Source organism: Orbicella faveolata, unplaced genomic scaffold (assembly GCF_042242905.1).
Source record: "Orbicella faveolata isolate gen_17 unplaced genomic scaffold, um_ofav_v1 contig_12, whole genome shotgun sequence".
Classification (NCBI taxonomy): Eukaryota; Metazoa; Cnidaria; class Anthozoa; order Scleractinia; family Merulinidae; genus Orbicella; species Orbicella faveolata.
The window spans coordinates 8063561-8081118 of NW_028301539.1; the positions used below are offsets into that span (position 1 = coordinate 8063561).

The window sequence follows — 17558 nt, forward strand, 5'->3', positions numbered from 1 at the left end:
GGAAAGAAACAAAACAAAATATTGATGTCTTGGTTGACCTTTATTACGGTGTTGTTCGCCAGCTTTGCGGAAGGATCAGCAAGGATAACATTCAATCTTAACTAAGCAATGTTCGCCTGTGAAAATAACATCACTAAGTACCACAAAATGCTCGCTTCAGCATTTTGTTAGTACTTTGCACTGCTCGCATCCTCCAGCCAAGTTTCTGCTGCATTCGCCGAAGAGTTTTCGGCGATACTTCAGTGTTGAATCGCACTAAAAGTATTCATGTAAATGTAAGAGCTGAAAGTTCGTCTTTTGCTTGCATTTTTTCATCGATGGCATTAAAAGTGCTTGGCAAGCTGGTTACTTCTTCCTTTCCTCAGGCAATCACACAGACTACTGGTCGCTTTGTATTGTTTCAGAAAAAGACTTACCAACTAGCCTTGAAGTTGCAATACCATCTTCCCATATTGTTCAGGCAACTGGACTCACATTCTCAACACGAAAATTTAAGTTTACTGTTCGTATTCTAGTGTAAGGCGACAGTTTTAACCCATTTCATGATATGCAAATGAGTGTCGCTAATCTTGTAAACAAGTTCTTGGAAACCTTGTTGTTGTGAACGAGTTCCAAGAATGCTTAGCTATGGAATGCTAACAAAATGGAAACAGAACAGCACAGAACGGATAGAGAATGGATACGGAACGGATATGGAACGGATACAAAACGGGAACAGAACGGATACAGTATGGATACAGAATGGGAATGAGAACGTGTGTGGAACAGAAACAGAATGCATTCTGTCAAGCGTTCCCTGTCAGGCTTCTCTTGATCGGTACTGTAACTTGGATAAATATGAGGGTTCTTGTAAAGAGACCTTTTCCATTTGAGATTTAGAAGGCCTAATTTTGGGTGTTTGTAAAAAGTTATGCTGTTTTGGTAACAGAATAATGTCAGAGTTATTCTAAGTATTAATTATGTTCTTGGTTTCCTGTTACCGATAACCAACTTAAAATGATATTAGTGCCTATTTTTGTAACTTGTATCAATCTGTTTCCCTTTCAGGAGCTGTACCGTAAAGTTAGGAGTATACTGAACAAGTTGACGCCTCAGAAGTTTCAGACTTTGACACAACAGATCATTGACCTGGATATTGACACAGCAGAAAGATTAGAAGGTGCAATTGATCTGATATTTGAGAAGGTAGGTACGCTTTATAGAAGCAAATTGGATGGGAGGGGAAAAGTTTTCATTTTGGTATGGTTTATGCCATACATAACTGATGTTTTTTTTTCTGTCAGTTCACCTACATGTAACCTTTTGCCTTGATTTGTTGCAGGCCATAGATGAAGCTGCATTTAGTGTAGCTTATGCTAACATGTGCAGATGCCTCATCCCTGTAAGTAATATTTGTTTAACAAATGTGACCCTATTTGGGAAAACCAGGCTTAATGAAAATATCGTTGTAACGTTTTTTCATTTTAATGCATTTTCAAACATTGAGAATGCATTGGGTAACATTTTCATTGCATTTTGAAATGTTGGCAATGTTTTCACACTGAAACGAAAGACGTTGAAAACCATTTGAAAATTGTTGAGAAACATTTACAATGTGTTTTCAATCATTGACAACGCATTTCAATGAAACCACCCAGCATTAAAAAGCATTGCTATCAGCATTTGAGAGAAAACAGTCATTGGGAGCCCCTGTTCTCAACTTAAAATTTGGGAAATCAATTATTTTTTGTTTATCACGAAATTCTACTAAAGTTTACTACTAAGAGAGAGGAAAATGACACTACTGGACTGAGGTATGTGAGACAGAACATTGCTAATGCTGTGTTTTCACGAGAGAGGTTTACTATGGTTACTGCTTACCAAGGTTTGGTAACTAAACCGCAGTTATTAAAGAAGCTGTTTACATGGAACTAATTAACTAAAGTAGGCCTCATATAATGGACGGTTTTAGGTTTTCTTGGAAAGTAAGTGCTGCAATGTTGCACAGAAACATTGGAAAATTATAAAATTTCTGACTTTACCCCAATGCCGAATGCAGGTTGTTGTCAATTTGCAGGCGGTGATGTCGAGCCAAACTCATGTAAAGCTTTGTAGATGAATAGTGGAAAGAAAATTCTAATATCTCGCTGAGCCTCTTCCCGCAAAAAACCTGAAACGGCCTCTGCTGCGGAGCTCTGGCTACGTAGATGTTTACTGGTACTTCTTCTTATTCAGGGCCGCTTTAAATTCTAACATTTGCTTTTCTTCTCCATAGACCTCATTATTATGATTTTTTGCTGTCTCTTTGTGGTAGGTCTTGCGCCTGCCTGTACACTGCTACTAATGATTTGCTACTGATTCTAACAGAAAGGAAATGCTTACGGCACTTGATGATGAAAGGGAAACAGCAGTCCGAGATTTCTTTGTCTAAACATGAGTTAATTTAGCTTTTTTGCCCATTGACTTGAAACCTACTTATACTAGGAGGAAGCTTTGTCTATTTTTCTCTTCTTTACGTGCCGAACGCGTGAAAACTTGCCGCCAAGATGTCGGTACAACATCTGCTTTTCCTCGGTTACGGTCAGTTACTGAGCTAAACCATGCCTGAGGCGTTCAACTGTCAACAAACCTAGGTTGGCTTACTTTTGATTTTGCCGCCATTTACCGAGGTCTGTTACTGTGTTTACACAATTAAAAATTACACTTCAGTAAAGTTAAAACAAAACCAAAGTAAACATCTCTCATGAAAACACGGGCTAAGTCACTTACATTAGTTTTGTGGTTTGTATCGATAAGCTTTAAGTTTGAAAGGAACATTATGTTTACATTTATGCCCATTCGTGATAAATTATGCCCATATTTGGCAAACTTTTTCTTGTATGAAAATCCGGCAAATGTAATAATAAGGTTTGTCCAGAGATACAGGTGATGATGCTACGAATAAAATAGTCGTGTACGTGTCCGTGAATTCAAACACCTCCCACAATGATGAACAAAATACCTTTCATCACAAAGCAGGTCAATCAAGCATCTTTTTATACTTTATAGTCCTCTTTTGTCATAGTTTAAGCTGCAGGACCTGCAGCCACTGCAATAAATATGTCAATTAGAAATGCATAAAAACATAGTGTTAAGTCATATGCTACAGGGAAAGGAGACTACTAACAGAACTAAAAGAACGTGATATGTTATGTTTAGGGTTTGTTGTACATTATTTTGGAATTGAATATAATGTATGTTTTCAGTTGTACTAAACCGCCATTGCAAGCCGTGTATGGCTAGAGGGCCGTTGCTCATCAATCAAACATTAAAAAAGCAATGAGAATTCGTGGCCAACACTGGCTACTGAATAATGCTTGCTATGCTTCAAAAGATAATTTACTCAATTCATGAAAAAGTTGTCATCGATAGCCGCTCGTAAATGCACAGTAGATGTCATGTGCAATCAAGCAAAACATCCTGTTCAAAAAATACTCTAAAACTTTAACTTCTTCCAGGGTTCTTAGGCTCCACAATTTTACTAAACTTCACATAATCGCATGCAATGCTACAGGAAACAAAAAGTGTACTAATTATTTTCAAAGTAAAAATCGTGTAGATGGCGATGTATAACGTTACATTATTTTGTACGTGCCATGACAAAGTAAACACGACAGTTGATCAATGATTTGTAACCTAAATCACGTGTCATTGCATTGAGCTAATAATTATAAAAAGCATTTTTTGATACCATTCCTCCAAGTGTTGTGAAAAGTTGCCAATGTATTGAAAAACATTACTAGTGCATTCTGGAACATTATCGAACATTGCTTGCATTTAAAGAATTCGTCAAGAAACATTGAAAATGCATTGAGGATCATTCGCCAAACATTAAAATGCATTGACAATGCGTTCAAAATTCATTGAAGTGCAATTCCACATAATTTTCGTTAAGCCTGGTTTTCCCAAATAGGGTCACAAATATGTATTTAAAAATTTTAGAAAATTGTGCTCTAGGTTTCCATCTGTTACGTATGAAGTGACAGTTGGATGTGAAGGGCAAAGGGCAAAGGTTTCAAATTTTTTTAATATAATAAAGACAGTTTGACATTTCTGTGTATGTAAAAGTGATTCGCTTTTTGAAAGTGTGTCCAAGGCAAGCAAACCACATTCTGGTGAGGAATTGCTTACTTGATGTATGCAGATAGAAATTAGAGGAAGTTAAAGCATGTGTATGTTTCAGTGTGAAGTTTTGCAGGGGTATATTTCAAGAGAGCTTTTACTATTGTGAATACCTGGAAATTACCACATTTTGTAAAATAAAGTAGAGCCAAGGGTTTCATTAATGTTTTTGGCAGTAGGATAACTGGTTTTCACTGACAGGCAAAACAACTTTCCTCGGATGGTCAAACTAAGCAGGCAAAATCATCCTCACCAGCAGTCAAGTTGCCCTGTGCCTGGCCTTTAAGTGCACTTAACCCCCCAATTTTCTTTTTTGGTCAAAACAAATCTACATGTTATTTGAAATACTTCTGCACAAAAATTTTTGGATTCAGTTAAATCCTCGATTTTCTGTGCCCCGAGGAAATCTCGAAAATAGCCCAAAACACCGCCATTTTGTTTCACGACTGAGTTTGAGGAGAATGGGTCCAGCGGCTGTTGTGACGTCTACCCAGGAAGGGCGAATATCTCACGTCCTCTCATTTCCTTCAGGGTGGTGCAATACACATTCGAAAAGTGCACAGAAATCCCTTCCAGAAGTGCTATTGGCTGTTGCAGCAATATCCAAGATCTAAAAAAAGATATACTGTACAATTTACTGGTGATGATCGGTCAATGGTACAATAAAGACATAAACGATGGGTGATTTTGTCGAATCAAAACAAGCAAACTGAGTGTGTGAGAAACATTGAAAAACTGTCACTGGAATTAGTTCTGCAGACTTTCAAACACTATTTTCAAAATTTTCTGCTTAGAGCCAACCAGCAATTTGTTGAAATACTACCGACAACCTATATCTTCCAGTCCCGCAGTATTTATAACATAGCCCGCAAAGTTGTGTGATCAACCAAGAAGCGTTACAACCAAATATGCTGATGTGTAAATAGGTCGCAACTGTACGCCGTCAACAAACACTTATTTCTCTTTTGATTTAGATGAAAGTCGAAGATTAATCCTTTAGAATTACATGATAACGAAAGTGTTACACTCACAGAGTTTTTTGAAGGTTTGGAAATCAGCAGTGCAACAAACATTCTATGCATTAGTGTTGAAAGTATGACCGCATAACTTTATCTGTGTACTGCTTAGGGAACACATCCTTTTTGCTTATCCAACGAATTTCACTGCAAACTTTGAAAAAAAATTTACACTGGTTATTTGGAGTTAGGACTTAAAACGTATGACAATGTGAAATCGGTAATTGTATGAAATGTTTCCTTCCGCCTTGCATCCCTCAGCTTCAAAAATACAGGTCCAAACAATTCTACGATTTTCAATCGATTGAAGCCAATGTTTTGGAGGTCATCAAGTCTCAAATACTGCAACACTTATGTCACTCATAAACATGAAGCATTCCAGAAAGTAAAACACAAACTACAGGGTTCGTACAAGTCCTCGAAAACCTGGAAAGTCCTGGAGTTTTACTTTGGCATTTTCCAGGACTGGAAAGTCCTGGAAAAGGGCTACTGGTCCTGGAAAGTTCTGGAAATCTGTTAAACTCAAAAGTATTAAATGTATGGCAGACAGTAAGGAGAATTAACATTGAGATCTTGGGAGTGGAAGGGTTAATATGCATTTTAGAGTCCTGGAAAAATCAATCTGAGTCCTGGAAAGGTCCTGGAAAGGTCCTGGAAAAACCGTGGAAATTTGTTTCTGAAAAAGAGTACGAACCCTGAAACTGGATTTAATAGAACAACCATACCTTGACAAAATACATTCTCGCTAAGGACAAATGTAAATGGGCTATAAACATGCATAGGAGTCTTGTGTTTAGATGACAAAATTACCATCCAAAGCAGTCCTTGAGTTTTCTTTCCTGTTTTTCGTTTTCCTGCTCCTCCACTTCGTATCTGGCTTTCCATTCCTGATATACAAGCAGCTTGTCCACAAAGAACTCTTCCCCATCGTCACTTGAATTATTGCAAATTGTTCTCAAAGCTCTAAGCAGTGAATTTATAGTTGTTGAATGTGCTCAATCGAAGTTTATTTTGGTGTCTTCCGAATCGAAACCTAACTCTGGCTCCAGTGATGAAAAAGAAATGATTCTGAAACAAAACTTGGACGTTTTAGTCCCAAAATATATTGAAACGATTAGTTTTGTTTTCAATTTTCTTGAGCAAATACAGAGAGCTGATTGAGGCGCCATTGTATTTGGTTCCTGGGTAGACGTCATCAGCAACTGCCGCCCCAGACTCCCTGAAACGCGGTCTTGTAACACTTCAGGCCTGACTTTGAAAGGGCATAGAAAATCGAGGATTCAACCAACTTCAAAAATTTTTTCGCCCAAATGCTTCGAATAACAAGTGGGTTCATTTTAGGGGAAAAAAAATTGGGGGGCTAGGTGTGCTTTAAGTAGAACCCTTGGTATAGCACCATGCAAGAGAAAAGAGTTGCATATACTTGTTCTGTCTGGTGCATTTGAAAATGGCAAACAACTAATGGCTGGAATTTTTTTGTGCAGAAAAAGGTTGTTGTGGAGAAGGATGGGGTGAAAAAAGAAATCACTTTCCGCAAGATTCTGCTGAACAAATGCCAGAAAGAGTTTGAGAAAGAAAAATCTGTGGAGAAGAGAATCCACGACAAGCTGGAAGAACTCTCTAGCAAAGGGCTGAGTGTAAGTTGTTTGATCATAGATGTGAGGGTAATTTTAGCATACAACTGATTACTATCCTCATGAAACCTTCAAGTTAAGTTGTAAGAGCAAAGCAATTAAAAAGTTTGGCTATTTTGTCCATGCCAAATTGATCAGGGAAGGTTATAACTTGTAATTTATGTTAATTGTGAGTCTAACCCTAGGTGGCCCCCATTGCTTAACTCTGTATTCTGGCATTGTGTCTTCATGTAACTATTATAAAATTGTTAGTTCCATAAGCGACCTATGTGTCAAGCCTAGGTGGTCGCTTATGGGAGGTGGTCACTTATGAGAGCTTTGACCATAATGGGTCAAAGTATTTTCCTCATTGGAATATAGTAACTGCCGAGACTTAGCCCATGCGCCAATGCCGAAGCAATGTTTTATTCATGTAAAAGTCAATTTTGAGGGGAAAAATCTGGTTCTTCCCATTGATAAATTTCCGTTTCTAGTACCGGGCAGGAATATGATAAGGTTACAACACCTTATTATCCATTTTTCGCTCCATTATCTGTCAAGTGGTCGATTACAGGAGGTTAACAACACAGGTAAATTTCAAACTTTTAGCCCTAAAAGTGGTCGCAGTTGCTTATGAGAGGTGTTTGTTTACAAGAGGTTCCAAATATAGTGATTTGATTTGGAAACTTTTGGTATTTTAGAAAACTGGTCGCCGAAGAGAGGTGGTCACAACTGGAGGTTCAACTGTATATGTATGTTAAGAATGTATACATGTTTTATGTCCTTTAGGAAGAGGAACTTCAGTTGAAGAAAAATGACCTTCAAGATGAGGAGACCCTTCTCAAACGACGCACGTTAGGAAACATCAGGTTTATTGGTGAACTTTTTAAGCTAAAGGTTAGTCGAGTATGATTAGATGTAATTCTAAACTCCAAAATGCTTTTGAGAATAGAGTTCTGATACATCTTCCCTTGGCCCTCTAGAAGGAAATAATGCACTTCCATGGAGTGCAAAAAAAATTAAACACAGTTTTAGGCTTGCCCTTTGGGGGAGATATAACTGATGTGCTAGCCCAAAACTTGTTCTCACTAGCCCTCAGAGCATTTCTCAGAGACATGATTAATAAATTTTCAACTTAATTAATAGAACAGTTCCATCTCTTACATTACTTCTCTAATTTGAAATTCCTCAAACATTTTCCCCCCAATACCAGCCCTGGGCTATTGGACACAACTTTGTTTGCACACATCTTCCTAGTATCCTACCTTATTGTAAAAGCATGCTCTTTGATGTAAACCGTCTCAGATTCTCCTTTTTCTTGGTGAAATTTGGGTTAGAGCTCTTTGTTCTCTGGATCACTCACTACTGAAACTTCCTTTACCATGTAATTGTCTGTTTACACAGATGCTGACAGAGAACATCATGCACGACTGTGTAGTGAAGCTGTTGAAGAGTAATGATGAGGAGGCATTTGAATGCTTGTGCAAGTTGCTTGTTACTATTGGAAAAGACCTTGACCATGCAAGAGCCAAGGTGTGCACAGTACTCATAAGTTGTTGTATTCTCCCTGGCATGTCAGGGGTGTCACGTTATCCCAAATCCTTCAGACACTTCTTTTCAAAATTCGTTTTTATGACACCTAAGGGTGATTGCATTGTAGATTTGAGTCTGAAAACTTGATATCATTGGAGGGCAACAGTCTCCTCTGCTGCTTGGAGCTTTCTGTGTCAGTGCTGTTACACAGCACCTCAGGACAGACTCAGAGCAACTTATGTGTGGAAGGGAGGGACAGGAAACAGAAAAAGCAAGTCAACCAGCATTTGGTTGATTTTAAACTCTTAATTTACGTGTTACATCATAATACATGTACCCCAACTTAAACTACAGTAGATGGATGTGGGTTTTTTGTTGTTGAAAGATTAAACCTGGTATGCCTGCTGTGCCTACAGTAAGAGGTTAATAAGTAGACTTAACTTTCTATTTCCAGCCAAGGGTTGACCAGTACTTTGCACAAATCAACAAAATAATCACAGCAAGGATAACATCGGCTCGTGTGCGATTCATGATGCAAGACATTGTTGATCTACGGGAAAATGACTGGGTCCCTCGTAGGGAGGATAACAACCCCAAAACTATTGATCAGATCCATAAAGAGGCTGCTGAAAAGGCCAAGAAGACACAGATCATGATTCAGATGGCCAAACAACAGGATAAGAAACTTAGAGGTGGGTTTGGCTTCAAGACTGTCAGCGTAAATTTGAGATGAGAGCAGTAACTTGCTTAATTTGGAACATTATTGTAGTCAGCATGGCAGCTTTTCAAAATGCCCCCGATGTTCCACAGTAGGTGACATATCCAGGGCTGTCAACCATAACCCATCACACCTGTTATGCTGGAGAATGTTTGATGGACCCTTGATGTTGCAGGTGAACTGGCCTGTAGTTGATACAATGCACCCATAAAGTAACGAGTTTGCTACGGATGTGAAGATAAAGGCTACAGCTGAATCAAAACTTAATGACAGTCCTGATATCATGCATGGGATGCCCATTGAGATTTGACTGGCTTGATGAGTTTTCATGGTTTGTTTTATCTAGTGTACATTGTAACCATGCTTTTACGCTTCAGGAAGTATGGGTGGTCGTGATAGTCCTCGACCAAATGTTGTTCCACCGGGTGATGAAACCTGGACCACTGTGGGCAGAGGGCCAAAAAATGTTAGTGTGGACCCAAAGAAGTTTCAGAACATCAAGGTGATATATTTGTTACAGTATACCAAACGCAATATTATTCTTTGAGTGTTTTGCTTTTTAATATCCAACAGCAAGAAGAAATACATGTATGTTGATAACGTGATAGTAGTAATATAATATTTTGTTTACTGCAAAGTATTGAAATGAATTTCATAGTGTTCACAATTGTGTGGTCTCCTTTTTTAGTCCTCAATGAATTTGCAAACATAAAAGAAATGCAAGAGAATTTAAGCAAAAATTGATAAAATCCAGGAATCTGATGCCAATTTAGGTTTCCTGAAATTGGTTGCTCAGAAGGTGAATTCTCCCAAAAAGAAACAAACAGCAAGAAGAATTTGGGTAGTGAGGCTAATGACTTGCAGACTGAAATGGTCCTTTCTGTTTTCCTAGCGCCCTGTTGATTCTGAGAACATCTCACTTGGACCAGGTGGCCGAGGGTATGGAGCATGGGCGAGAGGCAGCAGCGGAGGAACGGGAACAGTTGGCGCTGGGGCTGGTCCATCAGCTGCCACTTCTGGACCTGTTCCTGGCGCTGCAGCCGATGACAACAGACCTACTGGCAACAGGTGAGAGGTGTCTAGTTACCAAAAGCTGGTGGCTGGTTAATTCACAGATACTTTACATTTATTTGCCCACTTTTATCAGTAACTCAGTAATTTCATTAATCCCTTCTTTCCAGAGTTTTTTTTTTTTCTTAGCACTTCAAAACCTCTGAAAATCGCAGGCAGTTTTTTCATAAAAACCTTTTTTTTGCTTTGTCTCAAACTTATGTTGCTTGCCGTCTTTCCAAGGTATCCATATTATCTTATCTATTTAGAACACCATGGTTGCCCTTTACAAAGTTAGTGCCTTGTTTTCCTTTCTTTTGTACAAAGTTTGAATGGTGCAAAATGCCTTCAAGTTGACCTCTTTTATGACATGTAACACTGAAGTTGTAGCCCCTGTTAAAATATAAGGTGTTTTATAGATGTTTTCACCCAGAAGAAAATAAATAATAAGCAGCAAACAGGCTGAATATTCTTCAAAATTCTTCAAAGATCAAAATTCTTCAAAAATCAAAGTCAGATTCAAACTTCATGGACTAAACTAGTTATCCCTCAAATGAGATCAAATTTGATCTGCATGACAAGAGAGTGTCCATAGCAAGCAACACTCCATTATTATTGTCTAGGTAGGTAATAAATTCATTATCTTATTATAATAATTTTATTCATTAGTACAAGCCATTAAATTTCTATCTTTTTCCAGATACTCTGCCTTGGCAGGAGAAAGAAAACACTCTGCTCCCGCAAGACAAAACTCCGCTGGCCGGCAAGAACCTCGTAGTCCAATATCTGGAGGTGGGCGTCGTGGACCTTTCCAGGCAGGAGAACGGGAGAAGGCTCTAGAGGCTGCGCGGGCAGTAGCACAACCAAAGGTTTGTAGTTCTTCCATAAACCTCCAAATTAAACCTGGACTTTGCATGAACATCCTTCCTTGACTTTGCAAGTGATCTTAAACATTGCGTGCTTTCTTTAACTTTCAGCGTAACAACCAAGAGCGCGAAGGAGGAAGGGAATCTCCAAGACTGATCCCAGTAGCAGCTTCACCCGTAGAGGCTGCTTCTGCTTCTGTTTCTCCAACACCTGAACTATCAGAAGAAGCAATGAAAAAGAAGGCGCATGCAATTATCGACGAGTATCTTGACATAAGAGACATGAAGGTGGGTGAGAATGCAGCCTTTTCAGGAGAATTAGACTCTTTGTGGGCAGTCACATAGAACTGTTCCCAAGAGTGTTCATCTTGGAGAGAGTTCACTTTAAACTGTTTTATTCCCTGGAATGCTGAAGTTTAAAATCTCTGTGTTTTTACCTTGTTAGGAGGCAGTGGAGTGTTTCAAAGAACTTCAGTCCCCTTCAACACATCACGTCTTTGTGAATCTGGCATTCAACCATACTATGGAGAAAAAAGCTTCAGACAGAAGTGCTACTGGCAGGCTGCTGCATTACTTGCTCCGTGATGGGGCACTTACGCCTGAACAGTATCTCAATGGGTATGTCTGTGATCTGGGTATTGTTTACTCCTTCATCTTCAGTCCTTTATCTGTAATCATTCTGTAATACTAGCAGGTGGTTGTGTCTACTCAGCGTTATCAGTTCTCTCAAATCTCTCTTATCAACAGACCATTTTCAAATAATCTCTAGTCTCTTTCTCAAAGCAAGTCCTGGTGCCAATATTCTCATATAAAAATGAGACTTCAGTAACATTCAAATCAAACTCATTGTCATACAAGTGATTGTGCAACAGGTCTCACTTGGATAGAGTGGCAATGAGCAATTTGGAAATGGGCTATGACAGAATGATGTGTTGGCATCATGTTAGTGATGTGCACAGACTCATTCTTATTAAATAGCAGACAAGAAGAATCTCTGTAGTTAAGCAAAATACCACAATTATATCCTTGTAAGGATCCATAGCTCAGGGAATGGGAAAATTCTGATTGACAATAAGATTGCTGACAACAGTTTCCAACACTTTTCAGCAGTTATACTTTGATGGATCAATACTACATGAACTACACTTTCTTGAGAGACAGGGCAATATTAGTATCACACAAATGCCCAATCACTGTTAAACAAATTTTTGAAAAATTTAAGGTGGTTGCAGAATTCATTTCACCCTAATTATTTCTTTTTTATGATCTCTTTTCAGTGTTGAACAGATATTTACATTTGCTGAAGACCTAGAAATTGACATTCCGCAGTTGTGGAAATACATTGCAGAACTCATGGGACCAACAGCATTTGATGGCAATCTTGATCTTGATGAACTATTTTCTCAACGGGTGTTGAAATATGTGTCGAAAAACAAAGCTGCCAAACTCTTTGCGCACATGTTGCAGACTGCCACCAATGAGTCGGTAAGTTCTGTTACATGTGGGTGGTTCATTTTATGAGAAATTGCGGGGCAACATAGCAATACCCACTGCACTTGCTTTGTTCAGGAGGCATTGTTTCGTTGTTGTTTATCATTATTTTTGGTTCTTTTGTACTGATTAACAGGGTCACAAGCTCAAAACTGTGGCCTTGTCATGTCTAGAGAACCGCCATCCTGAAATCGAGTGGTTAAGTCAACTTTTCCATTAAAACAAGGACTATAGTGTTTATCATATCGTTTTTGTTGGATGACAGGAGTTAGAAAATGTATTGTGATTTGTAGATCACTTTCAATTCCAATATTGCTGTTGTGAGTTTGTATGTGGGATGTTACCTGTCTTCCCTCAGTTTTTGTTAACAGATGAAAGAACTACTGTTAAGGCAAAGAGTTAAGGATTTCACAGTTTTCTTCTGGCCTGTCACTGAAGGTTCTTATTCTTGTTGTTATTAATAAAAGAAGCATAGTTAGATGAGTAGAGTTCTTACTTTTCTTCCGTCTGTATCTAGAGCCGTGAAGATGTATCTGCCATTTTGAGTAGATATCGTCTGAGGTTAAACACCTTCTTTGAAACTGAGGAAGAAGCTGTTAAATTTGCCAAGGACAAGGTACAGAACAACTAACTTTGTGTTTTAATGTTAATGTGAGTCTTTCATTTCATGTTATCTGATGTGCTATTGAACCAAGGGCTGTATTTGGGCGAAGGTAAGGGGCCAGTCTTGTTATCTGGAGGTCACGGGAGCTATCCTGCTACGAGATGCAGTATTGTTATTCGTTATGCTGTTGCAAGGATGTAGCTAAGAGCCGGCTACTGACCAATTTCACCAGCTGAAAGAGAGCAAATTACACTGTAAAACCAAGACTTTGGGTACTTTGGAAGGTGCAGAGGTGCAACTGAGCTTGTTCATGGGCTTTGTTACCTTCCTGTTGTTTCATCATTTATACTGGAAATTATTATTTCGTCTTTCCTTTCGCTTGTAGAATATTGAATTTGCCCTTGGACAGCATAATTCATCGCAGCCCACTGGCTCAACAGGGCAACACTCCGCTAGAATACAGGAAGAACTTAGGACTCTCGTATTAAAGAGGAAAGCCAGGAACGAAGACGTGTTCGAATGGATCGATGTTAGTGGAAATTTGAGATTAATTTATAACCTATTTTGAGTAGGTTCAATTATTAGCCCCTGTTTGGGAAATGAGCCACCGTTTCCCCCTCTTCCCCTCTCCCCCTCTTCCCCTCTCCCCCTCTCCCCCTCTCCCCCTCTCCCCCTCCCCCCCCCCCCTCCCCCACCTGAGGAATGTAGACCAGAGTCAAGACTGGAAGAAAGCGAGGCTAATTTGAGTTGCTTTTGAAGATGATTCTTTACCTTTGATTAAGATCTTTACAAAGCATGTTGGCTTAATAAAATGGATGGTGACCTACAGTAAGGTGGATGTATGTCCTCATACATGTACGATGACATACTGTGGGGACATGAAGGGAAAGTAAGGATGGTGTATTGGTGAGAACTCTCGCCTTCCATTATGGTAGCCCAGTTATGAACCCTTAATAGTTAACCTAGAGTCACGTGCAAGTTGATTGTATTGTAAAAAACAGCACCTCAAAGTCTGAATTCAGTTTGGAAACAATTATTTAGACAAACGGCCATTCCTTGGTTATGTCACTGCTAGCTCCTATTTATTTTATTTTATTGACATAAAAATACATCAGTCCTAGTGTACAAAGGTGTTACGTAATTCTGTTTAACTTTGTTTCTTAGAAAAACGTTTCTCCGGCTGACACTAAGGAGTCCTCATTTATTAGAGCTCTTGTAACAGTTGTTTGTGAAGACACAATGGACAGAGGTAATTATTAAGCCACTGCAAGCTGGCTGAAATATCTCCAGCAAACAAGAACTTGGGAATCATTTTGAAGGAATCCTGGTCAAAATACCCAGCTGAGCTTGTTCATGAACCAGCTTGGTTTGTTTTACTTAGCTACATCCTGCACTGTATTGCTGTAAGAAACTAGTGACACATGTTCATAGGAGTTCTACAATCTTTTGAACGTGTCAAATTATTTCCTTTTCCAGCTCTTCTACATCACTCAGACTATTGTAGCTCATGTTTCTTTTTGTTCTAGTCGTACGAGAAAAAAATATTTGGTGTCATTTGGTTGTGTAACTGATTCAAATTCAAATTATCTTTAACTGGTGTGTTTTTCTTCGTCTTCTTCAAAAGAAGAGGGAGGCCAGTGCAAATGCAATATCAATCACCTGAAGGAAAGGAAAAATCTACTCCAAAAGTACATAGACGATGATACCAGTCGAGAACTCCAAGCTCTTTACGCAGTGCAGGCACTCTTTGTTCAGCTGGATCACCCACCAGGTAAGGTTTGTTGTTGAATCAAGGGCTAATGTTGTTATTTTCTATGTAATGATTTATGTACTCTTTGAAGTTGCCCTGGCATTCGTTCTTAGTGTTGTAATTCCAAAATTGCCTCGTTGAAGTGAGAGTCCACAACGAAACGTCTTTCTGTCAGGTTCTCAATGGCCAGTTCCCCCTCTAAGACACACCTGCAGGGAATTATGGTAGTTGTATTCGTCAAAGCAAATATCCAGTTCAAGGAGATAAACACAACTACACTGATTCCCTGCAGGTGCATATCATAGAGGGAATTAGCCACTAAGGCGCGATCCTTTTACATATACATACAGTACATGTAGTTTTTGCCGAATTGCATTTTGTTATGATACTTCATGATTCTTTTCTGTGGCAAAAATCTCATTTGATGAATAACGAATCGCTCTACTTGTTTTGGTGGAAGACATGGCCTTTTAATGGTTAGGACCTCCGGATTGAATTGTCTGCATTCAAGCCCTAATAAGTGCCATTGTGTTGTGTTGTGGGCACAACATTTTACCTCACAGTGCCTTTCTCCACCTACAGTAGGTATATTGGTCCCTCGCAAAGTATACCTTACCTTTACCCTCTTGCTTTGAATCTCTCTCCCAGGTTTCATCAAGTCGTACTTTGACAGTTTGTATGACGAGGAGATCATCACAGAAGAATCTTTCAACGCCTGGGAAAGCAGCTCCCAAGAGGAGCCAGGAAAGGGCGTGGCCATAACCGCCAGTTCAGAATTCTTCCGCTGGCTTGGAAGCGCCGCTGAGGAGCCTGGGGAAGAGAGTTGACCTCCACGCCTACTGCAAGATGAATTTATCTAAAGAATTGGAGCTGGTGAATTGAAATTATCAAGATATGCTTTAGAACGTCTGCCGTGCAATGCGCGGAGACAATTTAAGAAGAGACCAGGGAATCAGTGGTAACGAATTTCGCCGGCGAACTCAATTAATAGAGCGAGAGAGAAGCTGGAATCTTCAAGCTTCCGAGAACTCTTCTGCAAGGAAATATTTATATACGACTCTGACGGGTCCTTCATGTAAGGATCGCCAAGAGTCCTCTGCAATTCAACGTGACACTTGGGTCGGTTTTCGGTCTCAGTGCAGTTCTTGCTGATATGCGAGAGACAGGAATCAATCACAAACGCGCGCTTTTCTGTTTGCATTTCACGTCTGCTTCGTTACTGACAAGTCGAATTTGTGGTCATTCCAAGCAGATGAACTACAAGCCAATGGTGGTTATAAAATAATTGAGGTTTCTTGTCCGCTAATGAGTGTCGGACATCCCAGTCTGCTGTAGACTTGTAGACTGTAAATACGAAAGAACAAGACTGTAATAATTATTGTGGAACGAAAAAGAAAAGCAAAGAATCCATATTTTGTGCCTCAGAAAGGAAATTAATAAATTAATGTTTGAATGAATTATCTTATTGACTACAGTGACTTGAGGTGGTTGTGAATTTGAACCCGAGGGAAGTTCTCGGAGTGTCCTTCAAGTGTTTAAAGGAGCTACGCCACGGTTTGCGCATCTTGAAAAGTTGAGCCTAAATTTGTCAAGTTCGTCGTTTGCAATCCGTGTCAATCTTCTTCATCCTTAACCATCCTTGTTCCTTTGTGGCTTATCACTATCTCTGTGGTGTTTTCCTATCTTGGAAAACTTATTTCAGGGTTTTTTCATTTTTTTCATTTTAATGGTTATTTGTACGTGGCCCAAATAACTCAAAACACCGTGTGACTGAGCTCCTTTAAACTGTGAGCAAATTCCTAAGAGTGAGTTATTAACACTTCTGTCCCTGTGGGTCGGGTGGCAGCTCGCATGTATTACATGAACGTCTCGATACTCTTAGAGAGAGTAATTAGACAAGCAACAGCAACTATGCCCTTAGCCTTAAAACCTCCACTATGACGACAAATAGATTTACAAACTTGCTAGAGCTGCTGCTTTTCGGACGAGTCCCTACAAAATCAATGTATTTTTCAGCTGTTCAGGAGGTTGAATTAGAGAGGAGACAACCTAAAAATAAAGTCCCATGTCCGGGACTTCGAAAAGCATGCTGGAGAAAACAAGCAGAATGGTGCAAAACCTGGGGTCGACCAATCCCTACCATATTTATGCAGGGCACAGGTCTTATTAAGCCAGAAACTAAGGTACCTAGGGCGGGGATCTTATCGCTCTTTTTGTCGCCTTTTTCCGGTGGAAGAGGAAAATAGCGGTTAAGGCTTTTAGCCAGCGTTTCGCTAGTGAGGACGCCAACGACGAAAGCGCAGACACTGCAACGGACGCGCACAACACGAACAACAAAAGGTTTTGTTGTTGTGCTTGTGCTTATGTCGGTGAAAACGCGGTGCTTCACGCTGTAAGCATGTGCCAAGAGACCTGGTCCCTTGTATAAGCGAAAGCCCGCCATCTTGTTCAAACTGAGGCAATTATCCATTGTACGCTTGCCTACGTGCTTATGTTGTGGACGTCCTCACTACCGTTATGATTATGCGTCGCAGTGAAAACCAGGCTTTGAGCTTCTTTGCTCGTTGAGGAAAAAAAGTCCTTTAAAGTCAAGATTGTGATATTACACGTAATGAAATCTCTTTTTGAATGAGTTCACTATTGAACTGAGGCCCCTCGACCACATAAATGCGTTTTTAAAAGTGTCCGTAAACGAAGCAAAATATTTTCGCCTACGCTAGCGTTTTGGGTTTTGTTTTCACCTGTCCACACTATGCGTTTCGTATGAAAACGCATAC

At 39.5% G+C, this 17558-nt stretch overlaps 1 protein-coding gene across 2 annotated transcripts in view; it reads left to right on the top strand.

The window, feature by feature from the left end:
- The window catches only part of LOC110047749 (eukaryotic translation initiation factor 4 gamma 3-like), a 37122-nt gene extending 20884 nt beyond the window's left edge, over positions 1-16238 (top strand). For both annotated transcript variants that reach the window (XM_089282319.1, XM_089282320.1), the window contains exons 12-28: positions 1048-1185; positions 1322-1381; positions 6641-6793; positions 7559-7666; positions 8174-8302; positions 8757-8994; positions 9398-9522; positions 9913-10088; positions 10771-10939; positions 11048-11224; positions 11382-11554; positions 12214-12421; positions 12945-13043; positions 13417-13560; positions 14196-14280; positions 14656-14802; positions 15430-16238. In XM_089282319.1, the coding sequence (XP_089138445.1) occupies positions 1048-1185; positions 1322-1381; positions 6641-6793; positions 7559-7666; positions 8174-8302; positions 8757-8994; positions 9398-9522; positions 9913-10088; positions 10771-10939; positions 11048-11224; positions 11382-11554; positions 12214-12421; positions 12945-13043; positions 13417-13560; positions 14196-14280; positions 14656-14802; positions 15430-15608 (2508 nt within the window). In that variant the 3' untranslated portion in view covers positions 15609-16238. The remainder of the gene's footprint in view (positions 1-1047; positions 1186-1321; positions 1382-6640; positions 6794-7558; positions 7667-8173; positions 8303-8756; positions 8995-9397; positions 9523-9912; positions 10089-10770; positions 10940-11047; positions 11225-11381; positions 11555-12213; positions 12422-12944; positions 13044-13416; positions 13561-14195; positions 14281-14655; positions 14803-15429) is intronic.
- The last annotated feature ends 1320 nt before the right edge of the window (positions 16239-17558 follow it).